We start from the raw sequence: 17,689 nt of genomic DNA, 5'->3' as shown, positions 1-17,689 counted from the left end.
ACAGTGTGCATACAATATTTATTTTTATAAATAAATAACAATAAAACAAATAAACAAAAAATAGGCCAGATATGTTATCTGGGTTCATGTATAAGAATAAGCTTATGTATAAGAGAAAGCTCTGAATGAAAAAAGGACCAAACTACCAACACAGGTTATCTGTGGGGACAGGTAGGGGCCTAGGGCTGGAGGAGTAAAGGGGTCAAAGGTTACATGTGCCTTGTCTCAATTTATTTAATTTTTTTTAAATGAGTCAGGGTCTTGCTCTGTCTTCCAGGCTGGGGTACAGTGGTGTGATCATAGCTTCCCACAGCCTTGAACTCTTGGGCTCAAGCAATCCTCCCACCTCAGCCTCTTGAGCAGCTGGGACTACAGGCACATGCCACCATGCCCAGCTACTACCGTACCTAGCCTCTTTTTAAATATATACACAGAGGAGGTATTTATATATTACTCAATAAAAATTTGAAAATAGTGGTTGGGGAAAAACAATCTCAGACATATTGACTGTTACCCACAGCTTGCTTTCAGCTATTTGACTTCCAGGCCACAAGCTTTTCCCTGTTTGGTACTGATTTGTTTCAACTACACCTGTCATCCTGACCGGCATCAGTGATACTAATAGCAGCAAACTCACACAGCACTTACAATCAGCTCACATACAATAAGTGTTTTACATAAAATTAATCCATTTAATTCTCATAACAACCCTATGAAGGAGGTACTATCAATAACCCCATTTTACAAATGAAGAAAAGACTGAGGATATGAGGACTAATTGATTTGCTCAAGGTCATATAGCTAGTAAAAACTAAGAATACATCTTTGTCCACACTCATAACCTCTCTGGTATGCTTACTCTAATAGATAGGAGGAGCTTAGGAGCAGTATATGGGTTGTGGAGTGGGATAGGGTGTGTTTGCAGAAACCTTGAACTTGAAACTGCTTTTGCACTTGATATTGAGATGAAGAGCCTCAGTTGTCCATACAAAGAAGGTAGGAGGAGGTGGGGCTGATGGATTCTGAGAAGGCCAACCATACTCCTGCTTGGTTGAGACTACTAAGTACCAGATTCTGGAAGGGTAGCAAGGACAAATGAAGGAAACTAAGTCTTCATGTCTATCAGAGAATCGAATTGAGGCGCATCTCTCATCTCATCCAAATGCAGTCAGAAGCGAGCCAAGGTTCACCCATTTGTCCACATTCATTAGGAAATTAACTCCCAACTTAATATGACTCATAATGGTACACGGCCATGCTGCCCAACGGCAATGCTAAGGGGGAAGAAACACATTCAGCTAATGCTTAGCAGAGGCTCTCCTGACCTTGGAAAAGATGGAGCATCGCTGATACATAATTTAATGCCAAGATCTCTCTGGCTGTTTCTCCTCAAAATTTATCAAAGTGGATTCGGTTCTAAAATACATGAATAAAACATTCTCCTAGGTCTGGCTATCTTGGGATGTGAAGAAGTCATTTGAGGATTCCTCAATCCTTGGACATCAAAATCACTTGGAACTTTGGGAGCTTTGGTAGGATTGACAGGACTCTCGTGGCCCAGGGGCAGGAGAGGCTGTCCTTCACAGCCTCTGAATGCAGCCACCATGCATTTTGGGGAGCAGAACATTTAGGCATTCTCTCATCAGGATGTAACCCCAGTGCTCTCTTCTGTTCAAGGAAGTGATAAAATGAAGCCAAGATGAGAGTAGAGGGAAAAGGCCCCACTGTATGCATTTATTTATAATAAAATTTTTAAAAAAGGTAAAATCAGCTGGGCATGGTGGCATGCACCTGTAGTTCCAGCTCCTCGGGAGGCTGAGGTGGGAGGATCACTTGACCCCAGGAGATGGAGACTGTAGTGAGCTGTGATTGCACCACTGCATATGCCAGCCTAAAAATCTGTGATGGCTCCCCATTGCTGCCTGGACAAATCCAGACTCAGTTGGTGCTAAAATCCTCAAGGTTCCAGCCCCAGTCCACCCATGTCTTCCTCTCCGTGGTCATGTCAACCTCTCATCTCCCACATTCTCTCCCTCTGAGTTTCTCTTCTCCATTTCACCTAATAATTCCTGCTGGTCTAGTTAGATTCAGAGTGGTTGTCATCCCCACCCTGACTCCCACCCCCATGTCCTCCAACCTTCTTGCCCATGCTTCCTGCACTCCTAATGTATATGACTTCCGACTAAAAGTGGCTGTTTATTTCTCTGCCTCCCTTATTAACTCACACAGCTCATGGAAGGCAGTAGAATACAGCAGTCAAGCACTTGAACTCTGGAGCCACATTATCAGATCAAATTCCACTGCATCTTGAGCAAAATCACCTGCCGTTCAAAAGACCACCAGGATGGCCAAATAGTAGAAAGTGTAACCGAGGATCTCAGCTTCAAAATGCATTTTAAAACTTTTTTCTTGGCCAGGCTCGGTGGCTTATGACTGTAATCCCAGCACTTTTGCAGGCCAAGGCGGGTGGATCACAAGGTCAGGAGTTCAAGACCAGCCTGGTAGAGACTGGTGAAACCCCGTTTCTACTAAGAATACAAAAATTAGCCAGGCATGGTGACGTGTGCCTGTAGTCCCAGCTACTTGGGAGACTGAGGCAGGAGAATCACTTGAACCCGGAAGGCAGATGTTGCAGTGCACTCTGCACTCTAGCCTGGGTGACAGATCGAGACTCTGTCTCAAAAAAGAAAAAAAAAAAAAAAAAAAAAAAAACTTTTCTCAAGACTGAAGATGTAACCTTGAGAAAAACTATAGAAACCTTTTTTTTGCTTAGTCTTAAGTATACCCTTGAAACATACTTTGAAGCTCCATTCCTTTCCATCTTCTAACATACACTCTCTTACTCCATACACATTTGCTTAACTCTGTGCTTGTTAAGATATTCCAGGGGCTAATTTAAAACAAACCAGGCATGAGAGCGCAGCTACAGAATTCTCCCCCACTTAAAGACTGCCTCAAGATGGATCATCTACAGCCTGGCCACTGTCAAGATGGCACCAGTCTGTGCTCCAGGTGGACCATAACTCAAGACTGGCATCAGGGCAAGACACACAGCCCCTGCACCCTACACAGCTCCTGCATACCTCCCACATCCAGCTTCCCTTCTTGAAACCCCTGCCCTCAGCCCAGAGTTTTGAAGTGGTTTCTAGAGGGGTGAGCCTGTATGTTTCCCCATGGCTGGCTTTGGAAATAAAGTCACTTTCCTTACAATGCACTTTGTCCCCGTTACTGGCTTTGCAAGCAGCGAGCAGCAGAGCCTGCACTTCATTACAAAAGGAGAACCTTACTGGTTACATCGGTTTGCAAACTTTGAAGAGACAGTCTCTGTCATGTCTGGAAGGTGCTCTCTCTTTGAAGACGGAAAGGACATGTTGGGTTTTATGCCTCACAGAGCCAACATCATACATATTCAGCAGGTTTAGGGGAAAAATTATACATATGTATGGAGACAAGAGCATGCACAATGGGTAAACATGTATGTAACATACATCCCATGTACACTTTGGGGTGGGGTTTATTATTAAAATAAGATGAAACTTGGCACTTTACATCAAAAGGTGAACTACTGGACACAGTTTGTGGGCAGCCTTAAGCTAGCTGAAACTGACTTAAGGTTTGCAGTTCTTTATCAAAAAAAAGAATGTTTAGCAGGCCAGTCCTCTGTCCACTTAGAGTTATAGTGGTGTGGATGTAAATCAGAGTCAGGAAGGGTCTGATAATTTGCCTGATAGCTCCTATTGTTAGGGAGTTTGACAAGAGTGTGTTTTTCTTGTAGCTGTAGGAATTTAGGGAGTTGCCATGCCAGCTCCCCTGAATGCTCAACCTGACCCATAGGCAGCTGTTGTTTCCTTAACCTTAGAGTCCATCTTAGTTGATAAAGAGGCATCTGTGTTGGTTTCTCAGATCACACACCTAATCACTCTTGAGCCTCACTTTCCTCACCTGAGAAACAGGGTGAGAATAGTGCCTACCTCATAAAGTTGTTTTGATACTTCACAGAGTTAATATATGGAAAGTGCTTTAAATGGTGCCTGGTATATAGTGAGCACTCCAGAAGTTATCACTGGTTCTCATTGCTTGCTTTTTGATTGTTGTTAAAAATAGAGACTGTATTGTGTATGTGTCTGTACCCTGTACCCTTGGGGCCTACCAGGTGTGCAAAGAAAGTTTGATATCTGAATGAAGGAACGGAATGAATGAGAGAAGAAACAAGCTCATTCTGATCACTTCTCCAAGGTTCAGTTCCACTTTTTGCCACCCCCACCCACTCTCCCAGCTGCTGGAAGTTGGAGGTGGGTGTTCCCAGGCTGATCCTGACACTTGGCCCAGACCCTGGGCCTCCTGGATTTGGGGAAGCTGCCCATCCCATACCAGAGCTCTGAGCACCTAAACTATCAGGCCAGTGATAAGATGCCCAACTCTCTCGCTTGCAGCTGAAGCAGTCAGGTGAATAAGGGGACCCCTGAGCTTGAGGTCTCAGTCTGTGCCACGGAGCATCTCTCACTTCCCCAAAGGAAACTGACAGAACTAAAAGCACAGGGCTATAGGTCAGAGGATGCTGCAGAGGAGGGGCTGGTTTAGGGAGGACCCTCTTTCTTCTTTTTCTCCCATCACCACCATTCGCCCACTCACTCAGTTGTCACTCACTGAGAACCTACTATGTGCAGACCTTGTTCCAGGCACAGGCAGAGAGGTGCTTTAGACAGTCAATATCTACAGGATCTTTCACAATAGGAGGGAAGCCAGGCCAAAAAGGAGGCAATTACTACTCACGGCCTTCAAAAGCACCTACCCCTGGCCAAGGCGGGTAGTGGAAAATCAGGGAAGGCTTCCTATGAGTGATGACCACTTCTTCCACTCCTGGTCCTTCTTCTCAGGAGCCCCCATTGAGAAAACAACATTTGAAGGTCGTAGATGTCATTGTAAAGCAGCCCTCAATTCCCATACACTCAGCTGCAACTGTGCTCAGCTAAAGACATCATGCAACCAATGGCAGTAGCAGCTGCGGGGCAAACCCTTCCTGTCACTTTAGGATGATGTGCTTTATAAGCAGATTTGGACACGCTTGCCAGATGCCAATGGGGCATCAGCAGCGGGACTGTGTTCCTGGGATGGAGACCAGCTGTGAGTTGGAGCCATTGACTTTCCTCTCCGAATCCTCCTCCTAGTGCTTATGGCAGGGCAAGAAAGCCTGGCCTGGCTGCTAGGGAAACTTCTTTTTATTCCCATTAAATGGGCTTTTTACTTCCCCCTCAGGCCCTGTGTTCCAGCCTTCAGACCCACTTTGCAGTTCCTCGAGTATGCCACGCTCTCTCATGAGCCCCTGACCCTCCTTTTTTAGCCTGCTTAATATCTCTTTATCCTTCAAACTTCAGCTCAGGGGTCGCCTCCTTCAGGAAGTCTTCCTTGACTTCCTTCTCTAAGGCTCATTAAAAGTAACTCTTGCTTCCTGAGCTATCGAACTTATCACAGTACATATCAGCAGTTTACTTGTGGCTTACTCCTAATTGGAACTGTGACCCTTTAGTGGACAGGGACTTTTATTTCTACAGCCCCAATACCTAGCAGGAAATCCAGCCAACTGTAAGTGCTCAATACATGTTTGTGGTAGGAATGAATGAACAAATGAACAGAATGTTTGGAAGCCATTCAAAAGATCAGGAGGGAGAGAAGGTCCTTATAGTTCTCAAATGCTATCCAAGTAGCAGAGTGGTGAGGCCCGTGGATCCTGGAGCCAGACTGCCTGGGTCTAAGTTCAGATTCTGTCATTTACCAGCTGCGTGACTCTGGACAAGTTACCTACCCTACTGAAAACCCTCAGTTTCTTTATCTGAAAAAAGTGGGGATAATCAAATTGCATACCCCATAGAGTTACTATAAGAATTAAATGAGACAATGCCTGTAAAACACTTAGCACCAAGCCTGGTGTACAATGAGCTCTGATTAAGAGTTATTTATAATGTTATTATCAGTGGGTTGTCCCACCTCAAATAATTGGTTCATTTTCTCCTTAACTTCATAGCATTCAAATACCAACCAATTTTTACTTCTCTTCCCTTTTGAGGAAACATTTTTGTAATTGTGCATTTGAGTTAGTTGATGGTGTGTGGGCTGGATACTTTAGGATGGGGGAAGAGACATTAAGTCTCACACTGGGATTTAAGGGAGAGTTTTGCAAATGCAGGGATAAAATGACAACTAAGCTGAAAGTGAACCAGCACGACTATGCTCCCTAGTCCATCGGAAGTAGGTTAAATGAGTGTCCTAAATCTCTCAGCCTGGTAATAACACCGTGTTAAGTACAAGCCTTCTCTCCACCTGCATGTCCCTGGGTCCCCCAGGGGTGGTAACAACAGCACGCAAGCACAACCACTGGTCACAACCTTCTCCCAAACAGAAAGTGACAAAATTGCATCTAAAAATGAAACCAAGCTTCTGGGGAGAGAGGGAAGAAAGAGGATGGCTGGGGGAAGAAAACCTCTTTGCAGAGGAAAGAGAGGTTACTTGTTGCCATAGTCAATTTTGGACGTGACTTTCTGCTTCAGTTCCTTCAGCTCATCCTTGGGTAAGGTTCCTGAGAGAAGCTGGGACCTCCACTCCATCAGATCGTACATCATGGACTGCACCTGGAGAAAACGCTCCTTTTTGCTGGCCTAGGAGACAAGAAACAACCCATAATCACCTGTGTTAAAGGGGCATGACCATCTATTTGGCAGGCTGTGCCAAAGTCAGGTGAGTGTGGTCAAGGGCCATGGCCTGAGGCTCTCTCCCTGCCCTACCCACTACAAAAGGATTAGGTGGGGGTCCTAGTCGTTGATGTATTTATTCCCCGTGGACCACAGGGATTTCCCAAAAGCAAAAATAAAAATCTCAATCATTTCTTGGTTAAGGAATGAGTGATTTCTGACTTTATCTAAAAAGATATTTATTGAACAGGAATGCTACGAACATCTGCCCTAATGGAGGTCCCAGAGCTCAGGCCTTTTGAGGCTGGGAGCCAGGGCCATTTCTCTGGTGATAAAGGACTGCTTCTAGGGCAGCATTCTCCAAAGTGTGGCACGCATACCACCTATGGGAAGCAAGATGGCTCTTCGTGGTACAAAGATACAAGGTCAAACAACATGGATCCCTAGGTGATTCTCTCCCACTCCGTTTCCATCGTTCTGTGTAAGGGAAAGAGAAAGTTGCAGTTTCGTAGTAATATGTCTCTAACACCTCTCACATATTGTTAACGTCTTTTTTAACAAACAGGGAGAAAAGGTCTTGGACTCAGAGCTTTTGACAGGTACAATAGCAAGCATGTTCCGGAGGCTAAGGCGGGAGGATCACTTGAGCCCAGGAGTTTAGCACTGCAGTGAGCTATGATGGTCCCACTGCACTCCAGCGTGGGTGACAGAGCAAGACCCTGTCTCTAAATTTTTTTTATAAAAATAATGTTATCTTGTTTTCATTGTATTTAGATGAATAATGTTCTTATAATTGTGCCAAGTACTTTTGTCTTTCCATTTGGGAAAGTGTGGATGGTATAATTAAAAAAACAAACAAACAAAAAATATATATATATACACACTTGGTTTTTGTCCTTGGTTCTTGAAGCAGTGCTCCTAAAACTCCTGCAATAACCAGAGCGATAAGAATGTATTTTGTTATTCCTAACAATCCCCTTTCAATGATACCTGAGTTTATGCTAATGAGGTGATTCTAGGTGGGCCCCTAGATAGCTTCAGGATGAGGGGCTGGTTGCAGAGGAACCAACTGGGAACCAAACCCCCAATCACATGATTAGAGGGTTGGAACTTAGCCCCACTCCCCTCCACCTGCCCCACCCCAACCTCTGGGAGGGGAGGGGGACTGAGGATTGAGCTCAAGCACCAATAGCCAATAATTTAATCAATCATGCCTGTGTAATGAAGCTCTGATTAAAACTCTTGGTTAATAACATTTGAGGAGCTTCCCAGGAGGTGAACACATCTATGTGCTGGGAGGGTGGTGCGCCGAGGACACGGAAGCTCTATGCCCCTCTATGCCTAGCCCTGTGTCTCTTCCACAAGGCTGATCCTGAATTACATTCTTTATAATAAAACCGTAATCATATGTATAGCACTTTCCTGAGTTCTCTGAGTTGTTCTAACAAATTATGAAACCAGAAGTGAAAAAAGGGGATGCCCAGGCAGGGAGGGGTAGTGAGAATCCCTGAATTTATAGCCAAGTCCAACAGAAGTTCAGGTAGCCTGGGAACCCAGGACTCGCGACTGGCATCTAAAGTGAGGGCAATCTTGTGGGATTGAGGCTTTAAACCCATGGAGTCTGGCACTAACCCTGGGTAGTCAGAGTTGAACTGAATTGTGGGGCATCTAGTTGGTGACGGGGAATCAAGAACTGCTGGAATGATGCAGCATGCTATCTCATTCTTTATGTCTATAGATTCAAGTTTACTGAAAGGAGATCCAAAGCAGCTATTAAGTAAATATTACACAGGTTGTATGCAGATATGGCAAGAATCAGGAATGCAATACCGAAGTACTAGATGTTGAAGGATCTCCTGACTAGAGTAAATGGACTTACTACTATTCAAAGATTTCCTAAGGGAAAATGCCAAGCTTCAATGGTACGTGTGATTGTGATGTTTTAAAAGGTGCAGTAGGCCGGGCGTGGTGGCTCTTGCCTGTAATCTCAGCACTTTGGAAGGCCAAGGTGGGTGGATCACCTGAGGTCAGGAGTTCAAGGCCAGCCTGACCAACATGATGAAACCCCATCTCTACTAAAAATACAAAAAATTAGCTGGGCGTGGTGGCGGGCACCTGTAATCCCAGCTACTCAGGAGGCCAAGGCAGGATAATCACTTGAACCCAGGAGGCAGAGGCTGCAGTGAGCCAAGATCATGCCATTGCACTCTAGCCTGGGCAACAGAGTGAGACTCCATCTCAAAAAAATAAAAAAAATAATAAAAAAAAAAGGTCGGTGCGTAGTGGAGATGAACAAAAAATTGCTTTAGCCACAAGGATACTATTTGTCCCCTACACTTTTCTAAAAACTTTGAGAAACATGTAAAATTGAGTGTGCCAATTACATCTTCATATTATGAAATGTCCACATGGGAGTCAACATTTAAGACCACGAAAGGTAAGTCTACAAATCCTGTGCATACACCAGCAGGTGTCCACGGTGCCATAATAAACATGCAGTAAGCCTTGGTTGACATTTTCACTCTCAGCTTAATGGTTTGCTTAGCTAATTGCTTTCATTAGGAGCTTTAGAGCATCAAAGAAGGATTTAAAATTAGATTTGCTTCAAAACAGGGAAAACAAATGCAAAAATATATTCTTTGTTTTTCCAAAGTCAAAACTTCTTCATAGATGTGAGGACAATAGCCATTGGTTAAAGTATAAGAACAGTATTTCTCAATGTGTTATCAGCAGACTAGCAAATCAAATCTGAGTTTATTAAAAATGCAGATTATTAAACCCCTTGGGAGGAAGCTTTATTTTTAACAGTTCTTAAGGTGATTCTTATGCATGCTCAAGTTTGACAACTTCTGCACTAAACACCGAAGGTTCACAGCAGACTCCATTCATTATGGCTCTGTCACTAGCTCTGTGGCTTTGAGAAAGTCCCTGATCCTCTCTGGGCCTTGATGTCCTCATACGTAATAGTGTGCACTCTGCTATGTCACCAAAGCCACCTCTACCTGCCTGACTCAATGCTAAAATGAAAACTGGAACCAAACTGAAGATTGCAAGAAGCTTCCAACTCAGGGAGCAGAGTTCTGAGTCTCACCACATAGAGTTGTTTCCAGATGCTTCCCCATTCCCAAAGTGTCGTTGTCACTTCTTGTGCCAGAGGAATTTCTGCAGGAATGATGTTCTCAGTATTTCTATTTAAGGTGGGAGAAAAAGTGGTGTGAAATTGAGACCCAGGTGCTAACAAGATAAAACACCAACAAATTTGCATTAAGCTGCAGCTGCGGAGGGGCCTTCCTGACATTAGACTAAAACACCTCCAATAGCCACACCAATTACATTATGCAAATACAAGGGACTTGCTTTGTTATGTCCTCCTTCGCTAGGGTGGGCTCATTATTTAGGATTAATCTACTTTAATACAGTTCTAAGGTAGCTGCCAGCAAAAAGTTTGATTCTCCAAACTAATACCCCCTCAGAGTCAGATCTCAATATGAATCAATTTGAATTAGATCTCCCATTGAGTAACGGAAAGGAGACCCACAAATATACACAGGCACAAAGAAGATAAGCTGAGCAACCCTCAGATCTTCCAAGTCAGATTTTCAAAATAAACAGGACAGAGACATCCATGAGCCACTGGAGGCTCAAGTCTGGTGAAGAATGGCAAATACCTTCTTTTCTCAACTGTCACTTCCTTGATGTGGATAAATGACTTAGGAAAAATGCCCTGTTGGAAACAAAACAAAACAAAACAAAACAAAATAAAAAGATATATCACCACAGAAATGAATGACCCTAGGTCTTTATAATTTTTTTCCAAAAGCTACTGGCTTATAAAATCCCCAGACTTTAAAGGAATAAACCCAGAGCCAGATAGAACAGGGGCTGGATTCTAAATCTACTTGTTTAGATCTGGCTTTCCCTCCAGTTCTCCATCAGTTGCTCTAGATCCCACAATAGCCCTAGATCTCACCATAGCCCTAGATTCCAAGGGATGCTCCAACCCATTATGGCCACTCATCCTGCAGGTGGGCTATAAGACAGTATTGTTTGAAAGACAACCTAAACCACTCACTGACTTTAAAGCGAGACAAGGAGCTCTGCTTCTCCGATTGCCTGCCCGATTCCGGAAAGCGGTCACCCTTCACAGTCAGGAACAACTGGAAGGTCAGAAATAACTGGTCCTGAAGCAACAATGTTCCTAGGTGCATTTGGGCTAGTTCGATTTGAGACCTATTCTGCCTGCATTTATTCCATTGTTCTTTGAGAGAGCAGAGTAGGACCATCCCTCCCGACACAGCATGTCAGGGAAGAAGGAAGAAGCTTCTATTACTTCCTTGCTCCATACATTTGGCTCAGTTAACAAGGTAAGTTTATCAATTACTTGGAAATCCCTTCATAAATGCAACCAATGTGCATACTGGGGACATCTGGTCACTGTGCTAGGTGCTGTGAGAGAAAATGAGACAAGCAAAGCAAGCGCCTGCTCTCATGGAGACGATAGTGAAATGTGAGGTTAGAACAAGAGAACCCCTCAAAAGTAGAAATCAGGCCTGTCCTTTCTGTGTTGACCTGGGTATACGGATGAGGAGATGACTGAATGCTGCAAACAACTCTAAAGGAAGGCGGTAGAATAAATTTCAAATTTATAACGCACAATTCCACAGAGACTCGAGGAAGGGAGAAATCATAAGTGAGTGGCATATCAGGAAAAGTTGCAGGGAGATGGCACCAGAGATGAACCTTAAAGAATGAGAGAAAGTGGGAGGGAGCTGAGCACAGCGAGTGACAAGGCACAGAGGTCAGAGAGCACAGGGCACAGGAGGGAGAGATGGGTTCCCTTTGCTGAGGAGCAATGGTGGGAGAGACCTGCTCAGATGGGATAGCGGGGCCATATGAAGACATCCAGTACTGACACAAATAAAAACCAGGTGACCTTACCTGTAACATTTTGTGCTTTATGAGGTATCCCCTATACCAGTCTGCAAAAAGAAAACAAAGAAACAGTTCCCTCATTTATTACAAGTTTGTTGCTAGTGTTTTTCTGTTTTGTTTTGTTTTGTTTTGTTTTAAACTAGTAAAACTACTGCAAATTGCTTTAGACCTTGGGTACAGATCAAACTCTGGAAGCTCATAGTCTTTGAAAATATGTTGAATTGGTTGCCAACATCTCAAAATAACATCTAAAAATAGACTTCATATAAAGGTGCTCCTGATTTTGAAAAATCAGGAGCCCCAGTAGTGCTGGCCAGTGCTCCCAACTGGCTGGGAGGAGAAGAGCAGCAGTGTCCACCAGACAGAGCATCTGCCTCCAGTCCGCCAGCCTCAACGCAGCCCCCCGCCTTGTGTCCATTGCCTTCCTAGGCCCTGTGACCATCTGCATGCTTTCAATTCCTGCCTTCGGGACATAGAAATGCTCCTGATTTGGGCAAACATCCTAAAATAACACTGAGACTTCTAACAGCAGCAAATAGTGTCTAAAATGTGATTTACAAAAGTTAGTTGTTACAAAACAGGTAAGTTTAGGGACAGATAAAGGGACAGGGATTTTAAGAGATCTACCCTTTGCAGGAATATTATATTAAAAAATGTTTCAATGAGCAGAAATCCAAATTATACACAGTCCTCAGACAAAATACGCCTGAGTGCAGCAAGTCCTGATGACTGTAATGAGTCCGCTGGCCTTTGAAATGATTCCAACATGGCCTTTGAAATGATTCCAACACAGCCAAGGAGTGGCATTTGTCATCTTTGTAAATAAAACGCATCTGTCGGGAGCCTCATTAGCAGACCCTCATTACTGGGCTGACAGATTGTTGATGAAATATGTTCCCAACAGACATACAAGCAAGCCCAAAAACAAACAACTTAAAATGCAAAGTCACCCTTCATAGTCATGAGCCAGCCTGACGGCCAGGTCCTAAAGGAAACTCTGAAGCAACAGGGGGCCGTGATAGCTTCTTTTTGAGTGACAGAAAGTGAGAGGAAGGAGAAATGGAGAAAGGAAGGAGAGAGGAAAAACAGAAGGAAGAAAGGGAGGTTGGAAAGAGAATCTCAGGTGGGAAATAAAAATACCATTCTAAGCACTCTTTATATATTAAGCCCTTCAATATTCATAACAACCGCATGAAGTAGGAATGGTTATTATCCTATTTTACAAATGAGTGGCCTACCTGAGGCACAGAGAAGTTAAGTGACTTTCCAAGGATCACACAGCTAGTAGGTTGCAGTGTCAGGTTTTCAACATAAGCAACTATCACACTATGCTTCCTATATTATGAAGGAATGATTTGATGGTTACCTAATATTAATATTTCCAACTTCTCAATGTCTGAATCTCCAAAACTAAATCTCCACTAAGCTACTTTCCACCTGAATACTTCCAGTGATGGAAGATGTTCTACTTCATGAAGCTTCACATTCTATTTTCAGTGGCCTCTAATTATTTGTCAATAACTGTTGAAAAATAATCCATAATTAACAATACTGCTTATACTTTCTAAGTGCTTCCTATGTGCTGGTAACTCTGTTGACATTTTTTGTTTTGTCATATTGTAAATTAATCTTTACAACAATCCTATTAAGTAGTACTATTACTGCTTCAGCTCTGCAAATGAAAATAGGCACAGAGATTAAGCAGCTTGCTGATGGTCACACAGCTAGTGGGTGATGCAGCTGAGATTTACACTCAAGCAACACCCTGCTGCACTGTGCTACAACAACCTCCTTTAGTTGCCCCTTTTCACCGACTAGACATAAATGCAACTTTGTAATATTATTATTACCTGTCTTTCACTGGTCACCTGCAACATGCAAAGCTGTATGCTAAACGTTGTACAGGCATTCTCTCATTTAATCCTCAGAGCGACACTGTGAGCTAAGTATTATCATTCCCATTTTATAGATGAGGAAATTGATATTCAAGTCAATTGATGGGCTGGGCCAAGATCATACAACCAGAGTTCAAACTCAAGCTTATGTGACTTCAAAGCCAATCCTTAAAGCTGGTTGGCCACATTGTCTCCCATGTGATGGGGTTAGAGTGCAAATAGAGATAAGGTCATCTGGTAGCAGTGACTTGAGCCCACATGATGGCTAAGGTCACTAAAATCCACCAAAAAATAGAAAAACAATCGAGGGACCAATAGATGGTCCCTACACAAAGCTCATGTCCACATTTGCATCTCTGTGACAGGGACTCCATTAAGGTGACTTGTCTTCCTGGATCCAAGGAGTTTGCCTGCTCTGACCCTCAAAACTCGGTTATGTGTGTACGTCTTTTAGGTTTCCTAATTCTCAGAGTTGCACCTCACTCCTGACGACAGGATTCTGCTGACACTTACACCCAATATTCTTATTCTGGCTCCCAGGTTCAAGTTCAATCAATATTAATTGTGCACCAACTATGTATATTGCACTGGGCTACATGCTTCCAGAAATAAATCCCCAGGGATTCATTGCAAGAAGGTTTTATCTCCACTTGCTGGATGGTGACACTCAGATCAAACAGGTGGGGAAGAAATTCCAACACATTCTTTAGCAGAAAAGCAGCCAAACCAGAATCCAAACCCGTGCCTAGTGCATCAACTGCATCAGGACTATCCTTATGACTTTTTTTCTGGCATTTTTACTTCTGCCAGGTCATTTATCTCTGACCACTGATGTTGGTTCCCTAATATGGTCACCAATCAGCTATATCTATCTATGCTCCAAAACATGACTGGGCAGATAACAACGGTTGGTACAAAAGAGAAAAATTCCTGGACAGTGGACACCATGATCAAAAGCAGGCTCAGTGTAACATGGCATTTACCATGTCCCAGAACCCGCTCCTGAGTTCAACACTCTTTTGAATTCAACAATAACAAGGGCTTTTTTGCTAACCGTTTCCATGAGATAACCACTTTCTTTAACATAAAATTCACAGTGTGCATTGCTATGGACTGAATGTGTCCTCCCAAAATTCATATGTTGCAATTCTGACACCTGATGTGATGGCATTAGGAAGTGGGGTCCTTGGGAGGTAATTAGGTCATGAGAATGGAGCCTTTATGAATGGGATTAGTGCCCTTACAGGAAAGTTTGCTCCCTCTCTCTTTGCTCTCTGCCATGTGAGAGGCTATGACAAGAACACAGCCATCTACAAACCAAGAAGCGGCCCCCACCAGAAACCAGATCTGCTGGTGCCTAGATCTTCAACTTTCCAGTCTCCATAAGTATGAGAAATAAATTTCTCTTATTTAAGCAGTTTATGATACACAGTAGCCTGGACTGACTAGACATGCATTCTGGAGGAAGATGAGAAAAGGAAAAATTTTTACAATTCTTTTGGAAAATTATAAAGTGCCAATTATTCAAATAATCCTCCCTTTTCACATCTCAAATACCAATATCAAATATATCTAGAGTCTCAAATCCTCTAAGAGTCAAGGGAGGCAGGAGATTTAAAATATCCCACAACATCAAAAAAGAATCCAAGGTCTAGGGATCCAGTCCTCCCTATGCCATTTCCAAGCCACATGGCCTTTGGTCATGTCACTGAAGCCTCAGTGTTTCTATCTGTAAAGTGAGGGAAATAACACCTAGCCCCAGAGGAGTGCTACAAACACTATTTTTTTAGACAAAGTTAAAAAGTGTATGCATCTGGCAAAGGTACAAAAAGTTGGATGGGAAAAAAACATACTGATTTCAGGATAAGTGTTACCTACATGTGGACAAAAGAAAAAAGAATAGAGGAGGGGTAAAAAGGGATTTCAACTGCACTAGAAATTTTTATTTCTTAAAAACAAATGTCTGAAGCAAGCATATACATATGTGTGTGTATATACATATAAACATGTGTATATACATATAAACATACACACACATATATAAGTTCTCCCACTACCATATTTATATATAAACATATATAAATATGCTGATATTTATATATAAACGTGTATAAATATGCTGATATTTATATATAAACGTGTATAAATATGCTGATATTTATATATAAACGTGTATAAATATGCTGATATTTATATATAAACGTGTATAAATATGCTGATATTTATATATAAACGTGTATAAATATGCTGATATTTATATATAAACGTGTATAAATATGCTGATATTTATATATAAACGTGTATAAATATGCTGACATTTATATATAAACGTGTATAAATATGCTGACATTTATATATAAACGTGTATAAATATGCTGACATTTATATATAAACGTGTATAAATATGCTGACATTTATATATAAACGTGTATAAATATGCTGACATTTATATATAAACGTGTATAAATATGCTGACATTTATATATAAACGTGTATAAATATGCTGATATTTATATATAAACGTGTATAAATATGCTGATATTTATATATAAACGTGTATAAATATGCTGATATTTATATATAAACGTGTATAAATATGCTGATATTTATATATAAACGTGTATAAATATGCTGATATTTATATATAAACGTGTATAAATATGCTGATATTTATATATAAACGTGTATAAATATGCTGATATTTATACATAAACATATATAAATATGCTAATATTTATATGAGTGATGAGTGCTTAAGAGTGCTTTTTCTTTCTTGTGTGTTGAAATATATAATAATATTGAGATCAAATGGAAGCTTGTACCTATCACTGGTTGATATGATTTGGCTTTGTGTCCCCACCCAAATCTCATACCAAATTTTAATCCCCTTATGTCAGAGGAGGGACCTGGTGGGAGGTGATTGGATCATAGGGGTGATTTCCCTCATGCTGTTCTGGTGATAGCAAGTTCTCATGAGTTCTGATGGTTTAAAAATGTGGCACTTTCCCCTTGCTGTCTCTCTCTCCTGCTGCCATGTAAGATGTGCCTGCTTCCCCCTTCACCTTCCACCATGATTGTAAGTTTTCTGCAGCCTCTTTAGCCATGCAGAACTGCAAGTCAATTAAACCTCTTTTCTTCATAAATTACCCAGTCTCGGGTAGTTCTTTATAACAGTGTGAAAACAGAATAATACAGAAATTTTGTACTGAGAGAAGTCGGGGACTGCTATAAGATACCTGAAAATCTGGAATCAATTTTGGAACTGGGTAACAGGCAGAGGTTGGAACAGTTTAAAGGGCTCAGAAAAAGATAGAAAGATGTGGGAAAGTTTGGAACTTGCTAGAGACTTGTTGAATGGTTTTGACCAAAATACTGATAGTGATATGGACAATGAAATCCAGGATGAGGTGCTCTCACATGGAAATGAGGAACTTCTTAGGAACTGGAGCAAAGGTCACTCTAGCTATGCTTTGGCAAAAGACTGGCTGGCAGCACTTTTCCCCTGCCCTAGAGATCTGTAAAAATCTGAACTTAAGAGAGATGATTTAGGGTATCTGGCAGAATAAATTTCTAAGCAGCATAGCATTCAAGATTTGACCTGGCTGTTTCTAAAAGTATATAGTCATATGCATTCACAAAGAGATGGTCTGAAATTGGAAATTATGTTTAAAAGGGAAGCAGAGAGTAAAAGTTTGGAAAATTTTCAGCCTGACCATGTGGTAGAAAAGAAAAACCCATTTTCTGTGGAGAAATTCAAACGAGCTGCAGAAATTTATATAAGTAACAAGGAGCTGAATGTTAACAGCCAAGATAATAGGGAAAATGTCTCCAGGACATTTCAGAGATCTTCACATCAGCCCCTCCAATCACAGGCCCAGAGGCCTAGGAAGGAAAAATGGTTTTGTGGGCTGGGCCCAGGGCCCTGTTGCTGTGCAGCCTCAGGACTTGGCACCCTGTATGCCAGCCACTCCACCTCCAGCTATGGCTAAAAGGGGCCAAGGTACAGTTCAAACTGTTGTTTCAGGCCCCAAGATTTGGTGGCTTTCATGTGGTGTTAGGCCTGCAGGTGCATGGGAGACAAGAGTTGAGCTTTGGGAATCTCTGCTTAGATTTCAGAGGATGTATGGAAATGCCTGGATGTCCAGGCAGAAGTCTTCTGCAGGGGCAGAATCTTCA

The 17,689-nt window shown here is 42.2% G+C and overlaps 1 protein-coding gene across 2 annotated transcripts in view; it reads right to left on the bottom strand.

The window, feature by feature from the left end:
• DOCK2 (dedicator of cytokinesis 2) overlaps positions 1-17,689 on the bottom strand; it is a 441,813-nt gene that overhangs the window by 397,747 nt on the left and 26,377 nt on the right. For both annotated transcript variants that reach the window (XM_031011390.3, XM_055387440.2), the window contains exons 3-6: positions 11,625-11,665; positions 10,355-10,410; positions 9,778-9,874; positions 6,505-6,653 (exon numbers count right to left, since the gene is read on the bottom strand). In XM_031011390.3, coding sequence (XP_030867250.2) covers positions 6,505-6,653; positions 9,778-9,874; positions 10,355-10,410; positions 11,625-11,665 — 343 coding nt within the window. The remainder of the gene's footprint in view (positions 1-6,504; positions 6,654-9,777; positions 9,875-10,354; positions 10,411-11,624; positions 11,666-17,689) is intronic.

This window comes from Gorilla gorilla, chromosome 4 (assembly GCF_029281585.2).
Source record: "Gorilla gorilla gorilla isolate KB3781 chromosome 4, NHGRI_mGorGor1-v2.1_pri, whole genome shotgun sequence".
NCBI lineage: Eukaryota > Metazoa > Chordata > Mammalia > Primates > Hominidae > Gorilla > Gorilla gorilla.
This window is presented reverse-complemented; position numbering and strand designations above follow the sequence as displayed.